Source organism: Acanthochromis polyacanthus, chromosome 12 (assembly GCF_021347895.1).
Source record: "Acanthochromis polyacanthus isolate Apoly-LR-REF ecotype Palm Island chromosome 12, KAUST_Apoly_ChrSc, whole genome shotgun sequence".
In the NCBI taxonomy this organism is placed as follows: Eukaryota; Metazoa; Chordata; class Actinopteri; family Pomacentridae; genus Acanthochromis; species Acanthochromis polyacanthus.
In genome coordinates, this window is record NC_067124.1 from 997,314 (window position 1) to 1,019,648 (window position 22,335).

The 22,335-nt window shown below is 39.9% G+C and overlaps 2 protein-coding genes across 2 annotated transcripts in view; both read left to right on the forward strand.

Annotated features, from left to right (window-relative positions):
* dop1a (DOP1 leucine zipper like protein A) overlaps positions 1 to 985 on the forward strand; it is a 33,798-nt gene extending 32,813 nt beyond the window's left edge. Inside the window, exons 37-38 of the mRNA XM_051956650.1 lie at positions 65 to 194; positions 386 to 985. Of these exons, the coding sequence (XP_051812610.1) occupies positions 65 to 194; positions 386 to 694 (439 nt within the window). The 3' untranslated portion in view covers positions 695 to 985. The remainder of the gene's footprint in view (positions 1 to 64; positions 195 to 385) is intronic.
* Positions 986 to 2,614: 1,629 nt separating this feature from the next.
* snap91a (synaptosome associated protein 91a) overlaps positions 2,615 to 22,335 on the forward strand; it is a 74,041-nt gene continuing 54,320 nt past the window's right edge. Inside the window, 1 exon segment of the mRNA XM_051956572.1 lies at positions 2,615 to 3,520. Coding sequence (XP_051812532.1) covers positions 3,391 to 3,520 — 130 coding nt within the window. The 5' untranslated portion in view covers positions 2,615 to 3,390.

The following is a 22,335-nucleotide window of genomic DNA, read 5'->3' on the forward strand; positions in this document are numbered from 1 at the left end:
GAGGCTCATTAAATATTGTAGATGAAAATGGTGCTCTTTCTAATTGAGTTCTGCCTCATTACAGGTACCGCTGGGCCTTCATACCAGAGGCTTCAGACGATTCAGGGCTGGAAGTGAGACGTCAGGGAACTCATCAGAGGGAGTTTAAGCCCTACGTGGTCCGACTGGTCAAATTACTGAGGAAGCGAGCCAAGGTATCTCAGCCTCCTTCTGTCCAACTGAAGGTTATTAAATTATAGAGACAAATGACTGCGTCTAACAAAGAGTATGTTCAGGGAAACGCTCATTGAAGAACATTTTTTTAAGTTGGTCCTCGTTTAATTTCCCTGCAGGATGGATGATGAATTTACTACTTGGGTAATTAACTTTGTGTTTCCTCCCTTAGAAAAACCCAGAGGAGGACTGTTCCACCCGAACCCTGTCCTGGGAGCCGGGTCACCTAATGCTGACCCTCTATGTTATCCGCAGCATGGAGCAGCTGCTGCCCTTCTTCAACCTGCTCAGCCAGGTGTTCAACAGTAAGGCCAGCAGCCGCTCAGGTCCTGCCTACACCCACAGCCACACAGACTCCTCCTTCCCCGGCCACAAGGAGGGCCACAAACTGGAGAGCCAGAAGGTCTTCTGGAGTCGAGCTCGACAGAACATCGAGGAGATGGTGGAGAAAGACTTTCTAGAGGGCCTCATCAAGACGTGAGAACAAGCGAGGGCAGGGACAGGATAACACATCACTGATCAACACTAGTGAAAACCTCAATCTGTACATCAAAGAACATTAACAGGGAAAATAACGGGGGAATAGTTTGTACATTTTTTTGTATTTATAATAATTATTTTACTTTTCAGAAGCTACTGTATTTAATTTTACTTATTTGTATATATGAAGCAGCTTTGATGACTTTTAACATTTCATGTGATTCCTTCAGGACCAGGTGAAGATGCTGTGCCATTCCATATTGATGTGACTTAATAAAGATTTCTAACAGGAGGGTTACATGGCTTCTGTCATTCTCTTAATGACATTTAATAGCACTTGGTCTATGTTACTGTCATTTATTCTAATAGAACATTATGGAGGTCTGTCCATTTCCACATAAAAGCAAAACTAGGCAGTATGAGTGTAACCGGTGGCTTTTCTTCTCTGTTCTCTGTGTGGTGTAAATTCAACTGGCACATAAATCTTTATTTATTTTAGGTGATCTTTGTTCATTACAGCTCTTTACAGTTGATAAAAAAGACATAATCTTCCATCACACAAGACTTGTACAGAAATTAAACAGTTCATAACCATATTACAATGTGAAAGTGAACTCGTAAGTAGGTTTTATGACATTAGAACACAGATTAGAACAGCACAGTCTCACTTACCTCTCTCTCTGAACACATAAAATAAAGAGGAGATGTAAGGTGGGAAAGACTCATTTATTAGATGGGGTGGAGCTACTAAGAGTGTCCGTAGGGGTACAGGGGCCCCCAATGAATGTTCCACACAGCAACTGAGAGGCAGACCAAACTTTGTGTAATTATAACAGTAAACAGAATAGCAAAAAAAGAACGGTAAAAAAATATATACATATATATATTTAACCCACAACCACTGCTGCATGACTGACCCTGTTACATTAGGGTACTGATGTACTACACTGTAGGAGTGGCATAAATAACTGAACCTGTACTCCTGTTTAATGTTATTCAGATCAGTATTCAGATCATTCACTTGGAGCCCTCCACCACTCGTAAATGTGTGTTTTGGTCCTTCATTGTGCAGGCTGATGTATTTTCAGAGTTTGACACTAGAAAACTGTTTTGAAACTATTTGCTAGAAGTGGAAATGTTCTTTCTTTTGTGGTAATACAGCTAGTTTGATCGCCAAAACCTGAAGCCCACATACTGCATGAAATTCAGAATGTACTTTTATTTAACATACTACCTGACTCTGAGGGAGGAGGAATAGATGCCACTTTAAATTAACTTTGCTATGGTGAAAATATTTAAGTGTAAGCGTAGAGTATTTTTTTATGTTTTCAAATATGCATGGAGGTATTTTTACAGTAAAAGTGGCAATACAACGGTGAAAATATTGTTCTCAATTTAAATAATGGCACCTTTGTTATTACTATTAGTATTAAAAAGCATTTTCTGTTGGAGCAGCTTCACAGGGAGCTAATTTATATATTATTGGGTGGTTTAATATTGCACAGAATAATAATCTTAATTTTGGATTCTGATATTTTGTAATTCCATTTTTTAAATTAACACATGCAAGAGTCAGATAGATGTAAAAATGCCGATTATCAGTCTGAAATGTAGTGTTGTAGAAGACTATAAAGTAGCATCAGATGTAAATGTTAAAATAATTTGACCATGTTAGATTGCATTTGATCAGTGAAAGCCTCAACAGAGGAGATCAGCACCACGGACAGAGACAAAGCAGATTCTCTATTCTGATTGGCTGCTGTGTTTCATCTGTTTATTTTTTTAATACATAACTGCACGCTTCATACGACCTTCATACTATGTAGGCAGCATGACAGGCATCACGTTTGGCTGTAGAGCGTCTCCATTAACCCTAATGTCCTCACATCCGAAGATGTGTGATGCTTTCTGTTTTTTCCTCCTCTGAAATCTCGCGATAATGGAGGCAGCAGCGGGGTTGGTAAAACTGCGTCACCTGGTTCCGAGGAGGGGGTGCTGGGCATGTGTAGGAATATAAATAATTTAATAAATAGGAGGGTGTAAAATCCACCGAAAACACCACCGACATCCATCCATCCTGCAGAGCCGGTTCGAAGCGCGCATCTCCGGGGCAGCAGCAGAGAGGGAGCCGGAGGAGGAGGAGACACCGCCGGGGAGGAGGATGCTGAGGGCCTGATGCTCCCCTGCACGCCCCGCTGACACACAGGGACAGGCGGTCTGCTGGCTGGTGCTGGTTGTGGTTGAGGATTATCCAGGAGGCTGGAGGAAGGAAGACAAGGGAGGAGGAGGGGGTAGGCAGCAGCAGCAGCAGCATCCGGAGAGGACGGCTCTAACCAGGGGTGGCTGGTTCGACGACAACAGTAAGAAATCCAGCGAACATAGAAGGAAAATCCCCACATTAAGAGCTGGAATCGGACATTTCTGTTGGATGCTTATTTAGCTTGTGCACTAAAGGAGAACTGGCCTTCAGAGGAGAAAGTCAGTTGATGATTGTTCCAGAAACGCTGAGTGGGAATCAGACACTTCCAGTTGTTATGCAACTCAGATCAGCTGCAGCTCTTTAGAAACTGTCCTACTGTTCCCTTTCTTTTTCTACTGCTGTGCTTTTTGGAGGTGCAGCTGGGATTACTGAGGCTCAGCTCAGTGCTGGGGGGGTAGGACCGTGTTGGACGCCTGATAGTCGAGGCTGGAGAGAAGATGTCGGGGCAGACGCTGACCGACCGCATAGCCGCGGCGCAGTACAGCCTGACGGGCTCCGAGGTGTCCCGAGCTGTGTGTAAAGCCACCACGCATGAGCAGACAGCTCCAAAGAAGAAACACCTGGAATGTAAGTACACCTTTCATCTATCTATCTATCTATCTATCTATCTATCTATCTATCTATCTATCTATCTATCTATCTATCTATCTATCTATCTATCTTTCTGGTCTGTGTCCTTTCCACCCTCCATCCATCCATCATCCACATGTACATCTAGGCCAACTGCACCAGAGCCATCATGGTCACCCTCCCCCCTCCACCTCCATCATTTCTCCAGTGTGCATTTATGTGCTTCCAGCTACAGGATGTACATACACAGCCTCCTTTAATGGAAGGTGTAATTGACCAACCAAGCTTATTACCTAACCACAGGAGGGTTCCTTCTTCCTCCTCCACTTTCTAACCCTGCAGATGTGGAGTCAGAGGGAAGCCATGGAGCCTTAAACCTCCATAGTTAACTCCTGCTGACTGGAGACTGGCTCCCCCATGCTGCTCCGGTGCTGGGAAATGCATAATTGAATGTTGAATTGTTAGCTACTAGTGAACACACAGGACTCTTTGGGTTGGGGCCTTGTCCCCTATGGTAGGTGTGTGGCACTGCCAGATTGTTTTCTTGGTGCTGTTTTTTGATGTATGGCTTTGTACAAACAAGAGGGTGAAATAACAGAGGAGACCTGCCACCAGTTTAATTAAAAAAAAAAAAGAAGTGCCAAACCCTAGTGACCATCTATTGATTAAAATGTTCAGAGACTAATACATGGATTAGATAAGAGTGATGTCTAGACCTGGACATGCAGTGTTTTCTGTTAGATTTACATGAATTAGAATCTCAACAATCTGTGTGTGCACTTGAAACTGAATGTCTGTTTTAGGATTGACATTGAATAAAACTTATCTAAAATAGTTGAGTCAGATTTATATTTAAAGACATTTCACTGTCAATATGTGACCACTAGGCCCAAAGATCCTCGTGTAGATAATTACATTTGGTGCTGTTAACAGATGTATTCGATCTGAAAGATCAGCTCAGATACTGCTTTTACAGTAGACATCACTCATTATGACTGTAATGTATATAAAGTAATCTATACAAAAAAAATTTAAACTCTGCATGTAATTATTCTATATCTGTGAGAAGTGTAAGTTCCAAATTTCAAAGTAAATTCCCCCATTTTGACAGCAGTAGTGTGACTCACCAGATGTAGATGTTGGGTAAAAGTTTGCCCTTCCGTCCACACATTTCATGAGGATTTCTTCTCCCCTTCCACTGTCTGTGAATTAGCATTTTTAAAAATCCTATTGGCTTTCAGAAACAACAACCTCTGGGCAAGCAACCTACTCTCTAAAAATGTTTGCCAAAGATTTTGATCATGCAAGAAGGCAGCCCTGTTCCTTTTTTTCACCTATAAATTAGATATTAATTAGACAGTGTTTACCTCCCTGCGTACAAATTTTCCACCAAAACACTTCTCTTATTGCTATTTTGCAGTGGTATTGTGGCTTCAACTTGAGCTTAGCATTGCTCAAGATGTTTGGTTTAAATAAATACACATCAACAACAACATTTTTTCCCCAGTGAGGTGCAGTCAGACCATTCTTTAGTGATACAACACTGTGGGGATAAGTCTGTCTATTCATGACAATAATGCATGAAGCTTCTGTTGTTTCTCAGGATTCAAATGTCATATCATCTATGTCTTCATTGAGCAGTGACGCTACATTTCAACATCAGTTCATTAGCTTCGCTGCTAATGTAAATAATGCGTGCCCCTCTGATGACCTTTATTTTCAGCGGTTCCCAGTAGTGAAGCCCGTTAGCGGGCCGATCATCTGTCGACGCAGAACCCTGAGTATATTTGGAAGGCCGAGCACATCTGGAAACCAATATCGCTATAGAATTTGTCTGTAGTAACAGATAAATAATGCAAAATGTGCATTTAAAGAACCGACTGCTAGCTTCTTTTCCAAACCACGGTAGTGCTAAAGGCTCAGAATGAAATGAAGCTAAATAAAAACAAACTTAATAAACTCATATATAATAAAACACACCTGGCAATAAATGAAGTTGCTGAAATGCAACTTACTTATTGCTCCTATTCCAAAAAAATAAGTACCATACAATAAAACAAGTCTGTCAATGACAAATAATAAAACAAAAACTCCTCACTCCAGTTCCTACACTGAGCTAACACTGTCGTTAGCTTACTTATTGTGCCTTTAAGCTAGCAGTGCTTCATTATTAAGACTTTTTTTCCAGTACATTAAAAAAAGAACAAATGTACTTGTTATATAAATATATACAAGTATAAATATTAAAAGTAGCTAGTAAATAAAGCAGAACATGTAATAACAGAAATTTCATTGCTAATGGGGTTAGCTTATTTCACGGTAACTTTAAGCTAGCAGTGTTTAGCTTGTAGAAACAATATTAAAAGCAGGAGTATGCTAAATTCTCTACTGACACATGAATAAAGTCATTGTGATAGTGGAGAGAATAAAACAATAATGTATTTAGTGAAAGGTGAAACATAACAGCTTTAATTAGCTTAACTTTAAGAACAAAATGGCGGCCACATCGATACAAGGAGGCGAAATTACAGGTAGCTAAAGGAATATTTACTAGGAGGCTGAGAAGAGAGGAAGGAAGGGAGGCTTGGAACTTTGCTAGTCGGGTAAAATCTCTTTTAGGGAGTTTGCAATGATTTTGAAGCGCGTCAAAGCACAGATGATGCAGTTACAGCAGAAAGGTGTCTCCATGATGTTTGGACCACTGGGCTGTCGTACGTCCAGCTCTCTTAAGGAAATGCTTTACTCAACCCAGTGGGAGAAATCAATCCAGACATTTGCTCATGTCCACACTGAAATATAAGAATGAATGATGAAAGGCAATAAATCAGCTCAACAAAGTGGAAAGCAGCCCTCTCTGCTGAAGTTTGAGTCAGCATTTTGTTTTAGTGGTGAGCGTAGAGAAAAACTGCTCCATTCAAAATCTACTATGATATATCATCAGATTTAAATTACTCCATCCTTTCTCTCATTCTGTCCCCTTTTACATGCTGATTTAGTAGTCAGATCTGCTGATTTTAACTGCTTTTGTTAAAATGCTGTTGCACTTTGTATTTATACAGTGAGAATAGGCCGGTTGAAAAAGAAGAAAGCCATTCTTCCTCTGATAATTAAATGCATAATCAGGCATTGTGTTATGCATTGTGGATTATAATGGAAAATATTCTACATGCCAGTGACACTATTTCTTTATCATTATTATTATTATTATTATTTAATGCAGAGCTGAAACAACACAATTAAGCTACAAATATTACCTGTTTTTTTTTAATTATTTAGAATGCTTTGATGCAACTTTGCTGGCAATTGTACAGCTTCAGAAATTGTTACTCCACCAATGAACGTGGTGGAGTTATGTGACGATCAATGTTAGTCTGTCTGTCTGTCTGTCAGCAATGTTACTCAAAAATACACTCTCAGATTTGGATGAAATTTCCAGGAAAGGTCAGAAATGACACAAGGACCAAGTGATTAGATTTTAGCAGCGATGCAGCTTATAGTCTGGATCCACAGATTTGTTAAGGATTTCCGTATCATTGCCAGATAGCAGCACAGCATCACTGTAACCATGACAACAAGCGAACACTACATCAGCTGATTGTGATCCTACTACAAATCCACCGCTGAGGACTTATCAGGACTTATCCATCAGAAATGATCCAAGGAACATTTGATTAAATTGTGGGGGTGTTTCTGAGTCCCATCAATTCCCGCCGCCCGCTACATATTTAGGTCTCGTGATTCGGTAAATAACATACACATGCAGAACACACACCTGTGTCTGATCATCATTAACTAAATAAAAACATGCTGCATTTCTATGAAAAAAATGCTGCATTTCTGACACTACCATATGGAGGAATGAGCAGCCTTGGAGGAGTACTGTGCTCTCTGAGTGCTTTTCTGGTCCGATATGCTACAATTCACAGGTGGTCCGAACGTTGCCGTGTTGTAGGAACTTCATGTGCAGAGTTTCTTTTTTTTAAACAAACCACGTTATTAAATGTGAAAAGTGAATTCATTCTACGTTGCATTAGCAGCCTCAGGCCTGTTGTTTGACATTACAGTAAAGCCTGTTTCCTCCACAGCTGACATTTACCTCCATGCTGCTCAGGGCTACTAAAAAATGTCCAGCTTTCTCACAGTTTCATCTGTGGCCACTAGCAGGAAGATAAATCTTAATCGTCTGTGAAACCTGTTGCCAAAAGCATCGTCAGGATCCTCCAAAATCACTGATGTCCTGTTTCATAATGACAGACCTGATGTTCTTCTGCAGCATCACATGTAGCAAACACACGGACTCTTGCAATAAGTGTCTTTGGCTCCTTGTTATTCTGATTATCATTGAACTATTTTGCATATTCTAATTATATTAAGATGCTGGAAAGATATTACTGATTGCCTTCTTACATTCTGGCTAATTCTTATTTATTCCGTATTTTGGGAGGATCTTCACCTAAAGAGCTGCTCCTCAGTTTGCCTGAAACGTGACCTCAACAGATCAGTTAAGACGACTGAAAGATATCTGTAGTCTTGATTTTCTGTCACTCTCTAAATGAGCTCCACTGAACAGACGTCCATAACACAACTGACTACAGGCATAAAGTCCATTTGAATATTAGGTGGAAGAAATTAGATGCACACTTCATTTCTGCTTTCTAGTGATCTTTTGCACTCCGTTTTCTGCATTTTCTGCATCAGTTTATCATAAAAAAATTCAATTTTTGTAAAGGAAAACACAAAGTTCAGATACCAACTGATGATTCAAAATATAATGGAGTATAATACAGGAAAACTATCAGCCTTTATCCTGCTTTGACATATTTTCGTGTCCTACAGACTCACGCCTCTGTACTGGAAGTGATCCCTTTAAATGTGCTTGTGGTGCTTCTTTATGTCAGTGACCTAACTCCAAAGAGTTCTGCTCATATTCAAACTTTCTGATAATCCAAAACATATCACCCTTATTTTTGTTTTTGGATTAAATTTGAGGAAATGATGTACATCTTCCCTGACTGACAGCAAAAATACACAAATGAACACATTTTAGTCATAACTGCTTAAAAACCAAATAACACTTTTTAAAGTGAACTTGGAAAAACACATGTGGTTTAGAGCAGGGCTGTCAAACTCATTTTAATTCAAGGGCCACATTCAGCCCAATTTGAAGTGGGCTGGACCAGTAAAATCAGAGCATAATAACCTATAAATACCTCATTTTTTTTCTGTTTATTTTAGTGCAAAAAAGTACATTTTGAAGATGTTCACATTTAATGAAATGTCCATTTGCAAAACATTATGATCAAACTGAATTTATGAAAGAAAAATAAGAGCACTTTCAATAATATTATACCTCGGTTTATCATTTACACATTACAACTTAAATATCAGACTTTATCTACAAAGGAACAAAGCATTCAGTCACAGGGATCTGGAACTCACTAGTCTAGTATTTTACTTTATGATCTAAACAACTTGTCAGGATCTAGAAATGATTTCAGATTCACATTCATTGCCTTCTAAATGCTAATAATTATACATGCAAAAAGTCAAATAATTGCAGTTAATGTCATCTCTGTACATGTTTTACACTTTTCAAGTCATTCCCTGTTCCTCATGTTTGACACATTTGTGGTTTTAGAGACTTCAAGAAAAAATGTGCTGGGATTGGACCTCCTTCACCTTTGTGTGTGTGTGTGTGTGGGGGGGGGGGGGGTACATAAAGAGATGGATAATTAGATTTGCCACAACAGATTTAGTGGTTGTTTGAGCTTATAGTTGATATTCATGTTTTGGGACTACAAAAAGACCGAGTGCTGAAAAACAAAAAGTGCTGCTTTATTAGCTTTATTAGCTGCATCTATGAGTACCATCATATGAGTTTTCTAAATAGGAAAAGGTTAATTACATGTGTTCTAAGTAGTAAGTGTCATATGCTGACCTTTGTTTATCTTCACTTTGTCCCTCAACAAGTCGTATTAAAAAGAAAGTTCCATCGGATGGTGAAGGGACTCAGGTTCATGGTCTAAAAATATCTCTCATGGATTGTTCCACTGGCAGCTGAATGTGTGCTGGTCTGTTCAAGTGACACCAAAAGCAGAAAGCTCATCACTCTGTGGCCCGAAAGCCTCAGAGAGAATCAAAGGAAATCAGAAGTCAGAGAGGATTAAATAGATAATGGAAAAGTCTGAGGATATTGGCAACTCTTATTTCATCTCCTAAAACTAAACTGTGACCAACTGGTTTGGGTCTTTAAGTCACAAACTGTAGACATAATAGACAACTGAAGGCCAGAGAGGGTAAATCAAGCACACTAGTAGCTGTGAGTCTCTGGAGGTTTAGCAAGAATTTGGAGACACATTTGCTGTTTATTTTAAGAGCTTGACAGATGACTGCGATACAGATCAGAAGTCTCCTAAACTCTTTAAAGATTAGAGCTCAGGCAGCAGCACAGATTGCCCGACACCCCACATGCCCTGAGAGCGTCTTACAGAAAGATCCTGCCGTTGGAGACTCTCTCTTTCTACATGCATGTGTGGGCATGAGACACGTTCACAACAAAGATGCCGATACGCCACAAGGCTTTGGCATCATCCCAGGAAAAGGACTCAAGTGTGGATCCAATTGAGTGTCTTTATTTCTCTGGGCAGCAGCAGGAGGTGCAGTGGAGGAGATGCAGCTGTGAGTCAAGAGTCTGAGTGGGTGGAAATTTTATAAGGCATTAGGATTATTACTGTAAACAAAGAGAGCATCTTTAAGAAGATCGGGGTTCTTTCTTTTGATCTGAAAGCTTGTGTGTGATAACAAAGTGTCCTTTCTTATTTTGTGCCGTGATGTAAAAGCTTGTTGTGCTGAAACTTACATGTACCACAAGCAGTTGTTGACCACCTGTAGTTCAGTGGAGAGGTTTGTATCCTTGAAGAAGACTCTTAAGTTACCAAATTTTCTTGATTTACATTATTTACAAACTGATTTTATGAGGGCTGCACAGTGGTTGCACTGTCACCTTGCAGCTAGAAGATCCCCGGTTCGTGTCCCAGCCTTCCTGGGATCTTTCTGCATGGAGTCTCCATGTTCTCCTGTACATGTGTGGCTTTTCTCCAGGTTCTCCAGCTTCCTCCCACAGTCCACAAACATGCTGAGGTTAACTGGTGATTCTAAACTGTCTGTAGGCGTGAATGTGAGTGTGATTGTTTGTCTGTATGTGTAGCCCTGTGACAGACTGTTACCTGTCCAGGTGTCTCCTGTCATCACCCTCAGTCAGCTGGGATAGACTCCACCCCCCATGATCCTAACGAGGATTCAGTGGGGTATAGATGATGGATGGATGGAACATTTTATGAGGAAAGAAATGCATGTATGTAGGGCTGAAACAATTCCTAAAGTTATTCGAGTAATTCGATTACTATAATTTCTTGAGGTCAAATTCTCTGTATCGAGGCTTCGTTTGATCCACTGGAGACTTCATCCTGTACAGACCCAGATCTATAATCAATACATTATAAGAGGATTTTAAATTTGATTTGTATTTTAACCAGTGCAGCTTTTCTAGCGTTTACGGCATTTATCAGATAAGAGGTCTGAACTATGAAGCCAGATTGACATAGTCAGACCTTCTTTGTTTAAATCGGCTCCACAAAAACTAAAACCTCAGTCAGAGTTAACAGGTATGAAGGTGGTTTCAGCTTCCTCTGTTAACTCAGACTTTCTGCTTCATTTGACTCGTTTTCTGCTCAAAATGTTCAGCTGCTTCAGTCAACAGATTGTTTTAATGGAGAACAACGAAGAATATAAATAATGTAAGACAGGAATGCTGGTAGAAAACTGTTAATGGTGTGTAATATATTTATTTTACCGATCAATACAGCTGATTATTTGTAACAGACAGCTGCACAATAAAACTATCAGACTTCAGATATTCAAACACGATGTTGTACTGAAGTGGATGTAGGTCTGACACTGACTCATAATGAAGGAAAACAGTTTAGTTTGTGGCCAAATCAAAGTGAAACTAATGTTACTGATTGAATATTCTCTGGAATAAAAACTGATAAACTCATCAGTTTTCCTATTTGTGTTCTATCAGCTGCAGTAGCAGCAGTTTAAACGAACCAAAGAGAAAAACATTTATGGGATTTCTGCATCACCAACTAAATACATGTGAGGTTTCTATGGCTTTGACTTTTAATTGAATACTCCTGTACTATAATATATATGTACTATACTATATATGTACTCTACCCCTTTACTATAATATACATGTACAGTACAGATGTCTGACCATGCTCCACCAGGACGGTTATTTCTGTTGCACAGTGCACTCACTTTTGCCTTTAATGCTGTAACACACATGCTACGTGCAGAGTCTGATTACTCGATTAATGGCTAAAATAATCGATAGAATACTGGATTACTAAAATAATCAACAGCTGCAGCCCTACATGTATGTACACTGTATGTTGCAAGTTCTAACCCAAACGTCAGGCAAGGACGAGACTGAGATACAAAACGTTTGAAGGTTTATAATATCAAAAGTCTGATTAAGTGAGAAAGACAATGCATGTATGTGTGTTTACTGTATATAAATATACCCATAAACTTCATAGAGTTAATATGAGAGAATCTAGCTGTAGTTAAGATGTTGCACTTCCAACCCAAAACACTGACATTTATGTGGGAAATATATCTTAATTCCTGCAGTATTTGCTCTCACCTTGCTGCAAGGATGGCTGTGGCATTAACAGGGTTTATTATGTTTCACATGCTGCCTTTAAGTTTCGATAATTCCTCTGAGTTCTCTCAGTGCAGTCGTGTGACCATCTGGCATGCTGGCAGGCAGCAGACTCCGTGGAGGGAGGAACGGCACACGCAAGACATGTTCAGCAACACTTGTTAATCATATTACACAGAGATGTGTGGGAAGAGTCAGACAGCACTGTTAGAAATATTACAATTATAGAGTGATAGATGAACGCTGGAATGGTACCGCTTTTTCTGCACTTTTTTCCCGTCAGAAATAGGGGTTTACAGTTAGTCCCTGAATGCATCATTTTTCCTGGTTTGGTCAGAAGCCTCTCCTCAGTGTGACTCCAAGGACCCAGAGCATTCATCAGAGGACATGCAGGGTATCAGCAGCCCAGAGCCAAACAACTAGAACTAGTGCAACAGGATTTGAGCATCTGCCAAATGAAGATGGCTCTGTTTCTACAGACAGGCTCCTCCACTCCTGCTGCTCCTAACAGCCTCCATCTTTATGTGCTGCTGCTCATGTTGCCCTAACCTCCTAATCCCCTCGCTGTTCAGGAAGTTAGAACAGGCTTACGGCTTGATTGAAGGTTATACTTCAGTAAATCTACAGCATCATGTCGCCCTCTCTGTCCTCTTCACACCCTCACCGTGTTTATCATGATGACGTTGTCTCTGATTAAGTGTCAGGACTGAGCTTCTCTTTGGTTTTGCTGCAATAGTTATCACCAGACCTGCTGCTGCTGAATCTAGTCACTCCAATTAAGAGTTTTTTAAATACAAAAATAATGTGATTATGTCTGGAGGATGTATTGCTGTGTGTGTGTGCCCATGTTTTTGCTATATTGTGGGGACCAAATGTCCTCACAACTGTAGGAAATCCGAAATCTATATCACTTGTGGGGACATCTTTTGGGCCCCACAAGTTTAAACAGTGTTTTCTTGGCCATGTTGTTGTTACTGAAAAAAGTAAAAGTGCAAAAACGTTTCTTTAGGGTTAGACATTGTTTTGGTCTGGGTTAAGGTTAGGGGTTAGATATGAATGGGAGTCAATGGTAAGTCCCCACAATGATAGAAAAACATAGTGTGTGTGTGTGTGTGTGTGTGTGTGTGTGTGTGTGTGTGTGTGTGTGTGTGTGTGTGTGTGTGTGTGTGTGTGTGTGTGTGTGTGTGTTCTTGTACTTGCTACATGGTGAGTACCATTTTCTGCATTTAACTATCAAAGTGAGGACATTTTTACAAAGTGAGGACATTTTGGCCGGTCCTCACTTTGAAACAGCCATGTTTGAGGGTGAAGACTCGTTTTAAGAGAACAGGTATGAATTGAGGTTTGGTTAGGGTTAGGGTAAGGATTAGGGTTAGGCAATCAGTTGTGATAGTTAAGGTTAGGGTAAGGCTCTAGGAAATGCATTACGCCTATGGATGTCCTCACTAAGATAGAAGTACAAACATGTGTGTGTGTGTGTGTGTGTGTGTGTGTGTGTGTGTGTGTGTGTGTGTGTGTGTGTGTGTGTGTGTGTGTGTGTGTGTACTTGTTTCTGCTATACTGGTGGGGACTTTGACCTGACTATTTGCTATAAAGGTGGGGACTTGTCTTACGGTGGGGACCTAAAATGAGGTCCCCACGGGTGGCAACACCGTTTTCTTGGCCATATTGTTGTTAATAAAAAATGTAAAAGTGCAAAAACGTTTGTTTAGGGTTAGGCATTGATTTGGTGATGGTTAAGGTTAGGGTTAGGGTAAGGGTTAGGAGTTAGATATGAATGGGAGTCAATGGTAAGTCCCCACCGGTATAGAAAAACAAACGTGTGTGTGTGTGTGTGTGTGTGTGTGTGTGTGTGAGTGTGTGTGTGTGTGTTGCTGAAGGGGGAGAAAGCAGGAGTGTAAGTGATGGGAAACATAACCAGCGTTGCCTTTGGCTGCTATGCCACTGTTACCACAACATGAGTCACCATCAGTGTGTTTCCGTATTTCAGAGACAGACTGTATCCGTGATGCAGAGAGGCTGGAGCTCCTCTGATGGTCTTTGATGGTCATCTGTGTTCATCTTCATGCCAAATGTTCATCTTTACTGAGCCCAAATCCAGTCATTTTGTTTGTGGTATACGTATTTCTGTACATACGGCCAAAGCCTGCAGCTGCACACCTTGGACTTAAAGGGAAAAAAAATTCTGTAAAGTTGGTCTAGTTTTGGTAGGATCTGCTGGACAAACAAGTTGGTCTGCACTAAAAATAATAGCTGTCATATTATCCATCTTTTTTAAAGAACAGTATAGTGTTTAATCCTCTGGACCCCAAAACCTGCTGGTGGGTTTGAAATCATGTCAAAAGTACCCAAAATTAACCCGAACCATTTATCTGGACCAGAAATTGTAAAAAAACAACAAAAAAAGAAAGAAAGAAAGATTGTAGGATTTTCAACTTTCCTTTAGTCCTCAACAACTAGTGTGTTGAGTTTCAAAAACAAGAGAAAATGGCATTTTAGGGAGAACTCCAGACTTATTCGGTGTTTTCAAAGATACTGTTTAACATTCTTTCCTCCTAGTTTTCTTTTTTTTTTTACATTTGGACTCAGGACAAGTACATTTACACAACAACTGCAAGTTTTAGTGTTTTGTTTGAAATTTGATGTGAGACGTAAAATGTCCTCCAAGTCTGGATTGACAGCTAGCCTGGTTCTGGAAAACCACAACTGTGCTGGCTTAGCACGTTCCTGTTATTTATGCAGGCGAAACAGACAAGACTTGGTGAGCTTTACAGGTGCTCGTGAGTAGATATGTATTTATTTGCTAGGAAGAGGGCAGGAAAGCTATTTCTTCCCATTTTACACTAAGCTAAGTTAGTTAGCTGCTTTCTGTGACATCGTATCAAACAGACAGATATGATTGGTTTAAGATTTTTTCTATAACTTTCATTAAACAATAAAAAAATCTCTGTAAATGCCTAATTGTTCATTTAATTCTGCAAACACTTGCACAACTGAGTAGTTCAGTGCTTGTAATCTTGGAGCTTATGGAGTATCTGCTGTCACTATCTGAAATATGAAAAATCATGTTCCTGTTTCTGGCATAACCAGTCAGATTTGTACCCCACAAAGAATGTCATGTTTCCCACAAACAGTAACACAATCTACTGAAGCTGTCTATGAACTGTGAATCTAGAGAAAAACTTCAACAGTTTGTCTTCATTCCAAACATGGACAAAATATTGAAGTTAAACTGTCATTTCCACAGTAGCAGCAGAAGCGTGTCATGTCTGAAAAATGTCAGTAAATCTGACTTAAAGTGACGTATTTTTAAACACCTCCACCTGCAGGTCTAGCTCTGTCAGCGTGGATATCTTCCCCAAACTGCTACTTATATTTTCATGCTGCTTCACAGTTGCAATCCTGTGAGACGGGAATAGAACGTAGTGTTTTAACAGGTTGCTGTGGGCCGTTTCTGACACCTCAGTATGTGACACCTCACTGCTGTCAGAGCACAAGGAGTTGAGTCAGAAATTGATTCCTGTACCATGTAAATACCATGTATTATAGATATTATGTACTATATTTGTACAGCATGTAATACATACATACCTATCCCATCCTGACACAAATGAACCCAAATTAAATATTGGTATATAAAGCCATTACAGTGATCAGAATGTGGTGAAATGAAAGCATACTTGATGGATCTGATGTCTCTGAAGCACGGAAATTGATTCTGGCAATATTCCACAGATGAAAACAAGACTTGATCACCTTAATCTACAATTAAAATTTAAAGTTGGACTCAAACAATAAACCTGGGTTCTGCCAAGAAGCACAGGATTGTCAGGAAAAGTCTAAATTATACTGATGTATGCTGATTGTCAGGACCAGTGAAATACATTTTCAACATGGACATCCAGTTTTTTTAATATGTAATGCAGAGTGTTTAAAGGGTTTTTCATGCTTTACACAGACAGAGAGCTGTGTATCATCAGCATAAAGGTGTTTTCATGCCTACACACAATCACCAAGTGGGAATATACGATGAAAATAAGAAGGCTCCTAATACTGACTCCTGAGGTACTCCAGTATGACCCAAGAGGAGAAATGAAGCATGGTCATTGATGGGAAAAAGGCATTTTTTCAAGGCTATCTTACTGCTAGATTCTATTAATCAGAATACAGTGTTAAAATCTACAGCTAAAGTCCAGCAGTATGACATCTGAGCATTCACCCTCATCAGCGGTCCTTCAGAGAACGTTTTTCCTTCAAAAGATGGTACGAATCAGTAAAATATACTTTTAGTGTCAAAATGTCAATCTTTTGATATCTCTTTGAAATATTTTTGCTTTTTTAAATCATCCTCATGATATGTGGCGTCTTTCCTGCACTGATTCTGAACTACAGGTGAAATTTTACAGCAGACCTAAAGCATTTGGTAGTGAAGTGTCCAATTAATCGGCATCGTCATCGTCTTCACAGGCCTTTATAGTGGGGACTTTCTTTCCCCTGACTCTCCCACTCTGCTCCTCTCTCTTATATTCTGATTCCGTGCAGTGTTTTCACTGATGGTGGCTTGCAGTGAACAGAGGAGTGTAAAAGGAGGTTGTAGAGAGGACTCAGTTTGTACTGCAGCGCTGAGCTCACAGCGGGGGTATTTGAACACCCAGAATGTCTCTCTAATGTCTAAGGGTGTGTGGGAGGTGGACCATCCTACCAACAGTGTGTGTCCAGAGTAATGAGCTGGATCAAGGATCTCCCATACAGCTGCCATCAGACCATTATCTACACTGAACCTTAGCAGCTGATTCTCAGTGCTTCTCCTTTCTTATTACCTCCCGCCTCCAACCCGAGGCCTGCTGTTTTCTATGTTCTTTCGAGGTTGCGGTGCCCTTGAGCTTGCTCCTTAAGGATAAAAATACATTTCACAGTCCAGTTGTATGAATGCTGGGATGTATTGTGCTTAAAAGGGCAGAATGTACCCCGGATGGGATGCAGATAAACAGGCGTTCATAGGTGAGCAGGTAAACAGCAGCCGCCTCTCAAACATTAAAAGGGCATGTCTGTAGCTGCGCTGCATATCAATAATGCAGCGAGGCGAGGGTTTCCTGCTGTTTTATTACTCTCTCTGACTTTGCTCTAAAAAAGTGTTTCCCCTCCAGACTGAGTCACCAGATACAAGGACCCCAGTAGAACATTCTGATAGTTTCAAAAAAGTTCTGAATAGTTGTGCCACACTTGGAATCTTCTCCTCAGACTGTAAAAGAAACAGTCGTTCAGCTCTCACTCATACAGTACATGCAGCTGTTTGATGACTGTTTAACTTGTTTCATGTCTCATCATAAAGTTTAGGTTGTAAAGAAATCTCTGCTCTTTATTTGATGCTAAAGTCATTTAAAACTGCTTCTCTTGGTTACTGCTGTCCCACTAGTCAACCTGTTTGTTGTCATATTGCATTTTAACAGCTAATACCTGAGTCTGACTACCTGGAATTATTAATACAGATATGAACGACGTCAGTTTGACTGGTTGTAATTACACTGTCAGTCAGAGCTTTTATCCAAGAGATGTAGAATGTTTTTCTGACTGATCTAAACAGTAGTCACAGACATCTGTTTTTCTGTTTTGACAAGTCAGAATAAAAGCTGCCGATATCTCACATGTTCTTATGACTCGTTGCATGATGCTGCTCATGGGAGGTTTTCTGCTGGATATTTGACCAGTAAAGCATTAGAACTGTGTTGTAGAAGTGATTGCAGTTGCTGTGGTGGATGAGATTGCTTGGAAATGCCATGAAATAGAGAGAGTTTGTGGACAATGAGAGCTCTGTTCGTTACAGACTTGTGGTCAAATTTGCTGCTCTGACTTGGTGCTAAAACGGCTGGTCAGATATGGTTAGGGCTGTAGCACCATATTATGTTTGGAAAGCCAGCAACCTCCGCCTCCAACTTGCCGTAGATTGTGACACAACGACAGATACTTTCAATGTCCTTTCACCATGTCACAACTCAAATTCAGCATATCATTAATTATATTTTGTCTTCTCATAGAACTTTTATATCTTGAAGCATAACTGTGACGAGTCAACATTCAACTGTTAATATCTAAAACTGTGATTTCATCACTCACAATTTATGAGCAGATTACTGAGCACTTTACATTCTGGATGCCTGCAGGTGGATTTTAGCTGTCTGGAATGAGAAATCCCAAACGAATGATGAAAGTGGCATTGTGTCTATAGAAGACCATCTTGCTCACTGAAATGACAATTGGATGTATAAAAAATGAAATTGTGGGTATTCAAAATGTTCTTTTTTAAAAGGAAGAATTGAATCATGTTTTTGTACAATATATCCAGTTTTGGTGTGATATTTTTTGAATGTTTTGCCATATAATGGTGTCATATGATGCAGATTTAGAGCTCAAAATCACCAAGAACATCGGGTTTCTGACCTCAGACAGACAAGACAGCACTAGCATCCTATTTTCTAGCTTACAGTATTTCATTACAGTATTTTCATTTCATAGGATCAGAGCAAGGACTGTTTTATTCTAATAAAACTCTATTTAGCGTATAGTTTACATGTTTGTTCATATTTTTAGACTTGCTTTAAATGTGACAAAGGGAAAAGGCTGTTAGCATGAGGATGTGTTTGAGAATATGAGTCTCATGTGTGGATACATGGTCAGTATACTCTACATGACACAGCTACGGGTTGTAAGGATTGGTTCCTCAGTTTTGTTACATGTGAAACCCCAGAAATGTGAAGTCATGTTTTTGATTTGTCCACAGGCTGCAGTTTCAAGGCTTTGACAGCTTATTTCTCTCATGTGTCTTCTAGCACCATATGGACCTGTTAATAAACTTGATTTTCTCTGGAGGGTCTAAAATCTGAAATACCTACTTCATCAGGTGTTTTTCACTCACCTCTGGTTTTCAGCATGGGACCTTTGGGTTTGCTTAAATAGAGCCTGTTGCCATGCAGACAGCTTTCTGTGGACCCCCAGATATTGACTTTTTTTATTTTTTATTTATTTATTTCGTTTTGTTTTTTTTTACTTGTCAGATTATTTGGTCGCTAACTCATGCAAACACTTGTCAGATTCTCCTGGGATGAGGTTTTCATCTGTGCATCAGACTGTGCTGCTCCTCTTTTAGATTTCTTTCAATGGTTTTTAATCTCTTCTGTAAGAATTCATCTCTTTGATCTGACCACGTCACCAGATCCTACATCAGAGTTCTATGAGGCAGAGCTACAGTGTTGCCCAAAGTACCAGCTAAGACCGGCATCGTTAGAAACACCTGCTCAAACTGTTTTAAAATGCATATTCATTAGCAGGGGATGGTTGATGTTCGTACATCAACTAATTCTCCTCTCTGTACTCCATTCTTTCATTCCCCATCTCTTCCTGTGAGTACTCAGCTCTGCACTCACCTTTGGTTTCACCCACACAGATGTCAGGGATTCAGACAGGGAGAACACAAAGCCTCATGGGAAGGAAACAGCTAATAAGGTGACCAGTGGAACCGAGGCGAACAAAATGAATGGAGAGGAGGTGTAAAGGTGGAAATGTAGCTATGTTTTTCTGTTTGTTGGCTTTTCTGTCTGGGAGAGCGTCAGCAGTTTAAGGACACACGGGGCAAGAGGAAGTACAATTAGTGTAATTAGGGAAGGATTGATCTGTGAACACAGCTGGCCAAAGCAGACCTTTTCACTGGGAGAACAGATTTATTGAAAGTGTGCTTTGGTGCTCAGCTGAATGATGAACGAGGATGTAAGCTTCTGTTTAACTTATGAGCCTCACATGCAGGTAAATTAGCATGATTCAGTTGCAGGCATCATTATTTTTTCCATTAGTTTCAGTAAGTAACACTAACCAGGGCTTAAAGTCAGTCGAGCTCCACCTATATATAGATATCCAAGTCACACTCTTCAGTATCACAACATCACCAACTGAAATACAAATCTTGAATTCAGCTTTTAGATTCACACTGAACATAGAGCGCTGCCTTCTGTTCTGTGACTATATTAACCCTGTAGAGCCCAGCGTAGCGCCAGCGCCATGATTGTATATTCTTTATTGATTAGTGGTAGATGTGAAACCAGGTAAGATAGATCCATCTTTCTTTTTACATGTAAGATCTGAGGAGGCACACTAACATTTCACACATTCAACACGTCTCAGAGTGCTTTTTTGTTGCAGTGATGGATTTTTAGAAATACACAAAAAAACGCACATAATAAAAATCTTTATAAATGAGACCACGGGATATTGTGCCACTTTTTGTAAATTTGAGGGATACAGTTATGCAATTTCTGTATTTTGAAATATATGTGAAACAAAAAGGATTTTCATTTTTTTAGGTTTATTGCACTTTTAGGCAATTTATTGTAGTAGTTAAGACATAAGTCAATACGTATTATTAAAACTTATATAAGGGTTAATTGATGTAAAACGAATTTTTTTAAAAAATTACACAACAGTATGCACAAATATAAGAATACATCCTGGCAGACTTACACAGCTACAGCATCCACACTGAGTATGAGGCTGTTTGTACTTTACACAGCAGCATTAGCTTCAATAATCATTCACATCTTCTGGGTGCATTATTTTAGTCATATGCTTACCTAAATGATTTTCTATGTTTCCGTCATGAGATCAATGAGAATATAGTGGTTCAAATGTAGCTTCCTCTACTTAGTCTCTCTCTCCCTCTCTCTATCTATCTATCTATCTAGATAGATAGATAGCACTGTTTTCCCTGGGTTGAAATGGCTGTGAGGTGGTGGGGTGTCGACAAGGGCTGAAGCAACTAGGGGGGTCCAGGGGCATGCCCCCCCCCGGAAAAATTTTGAAAATCAAGATGCAAAATGGGGCATTCTGGCACAATTTGGAGCACATTTTGTGGTATTTGTAGCCATTTCCAAAAACTAAATTAAATAAAATTTTCATGTTTCTTTTCTAAAAATTAGTGATAGGGAGAAAATATGACAAATATAAACCCACTTGTCCTTGCGATCAAAACATGTCAACTAGTCCAGTCTATTATTATAGACCGCTAGGCTGCCTGGCCGCCTGGCGGCCATATCTCAATTGTCCTTCGACCTTCAAAAAATTCCTGGATCCAGACGGTGATTCGGATCACCTCCAAAATCTAATCGATTCTTACTCGCGCTCTTCCGGACATCCTGTAAAAATTTGGTGAAAATCCGTCCATGACTTTTTGAGTTATGCTGTTAACAGACAAACAGACACACACACAGATGGACACGCAGACGGACGGACAAACAGCATGGCAGAGGTATGCGCTCTCCGAGTGCTTTTCTAGTTTTGCACTGTGTCAGGCAGCTGAATTAAAGACTTTAAGTAAACATTCTTGAAAACACAAACACCAAATTTGAACCCATGTTCTTTATTACATGAGGCAAATCAAATATAAGTGGGGATTAATGTTGATCAATCTAAGCTTTCCATGGGTGTATAGTGTTTATATAATCGCGTTGGCAGTGTCGTTCTAATTTGAAAAATGCTTATGCAGACATCAAAACGGCCTGCGGGCCGCTGAACCATTGAAATTACAGAATTTGTTTTGCCATTGAATGATATAATTTCGGGCACTCTATAAATCATTTTATCAAAAGAAACTAGGAGCTTTATATTCCATTGAAATCATTTGTCTTGTTCGTGAGAACGGGTTTTATCGTGCCTAAACGTTTTAACGGGAGCCATTTTTGCAGTCACTGTCAATTCGTATCGCCGTGGACAACAAAACAGTAAGCAAACTCAGTAAAGGAAGCGAGATCGATGCCTACACTGCGTTGCTCACTTTATTTGGATGACATGCGATAGTTTTGATACGGTACTTAATTTGACATATGTCTGTGATACACACCTGCTTTTAGCCCCGAAAAACGAAACGATGGAGCGCTGCTGCTTCTTGTCCGCAACGGGGATGTGTCTGCTGTCTTCATCCACGGCGAGAAAAGGCTGCCATTCTGGCTTATTGATTTCAGCGGCGAATATACCGGACTTATGTGTTAGTGCTTTCTAATATTTAGCATTACTTTTTGTTTTTGGCCCGGACCAGTGAGGT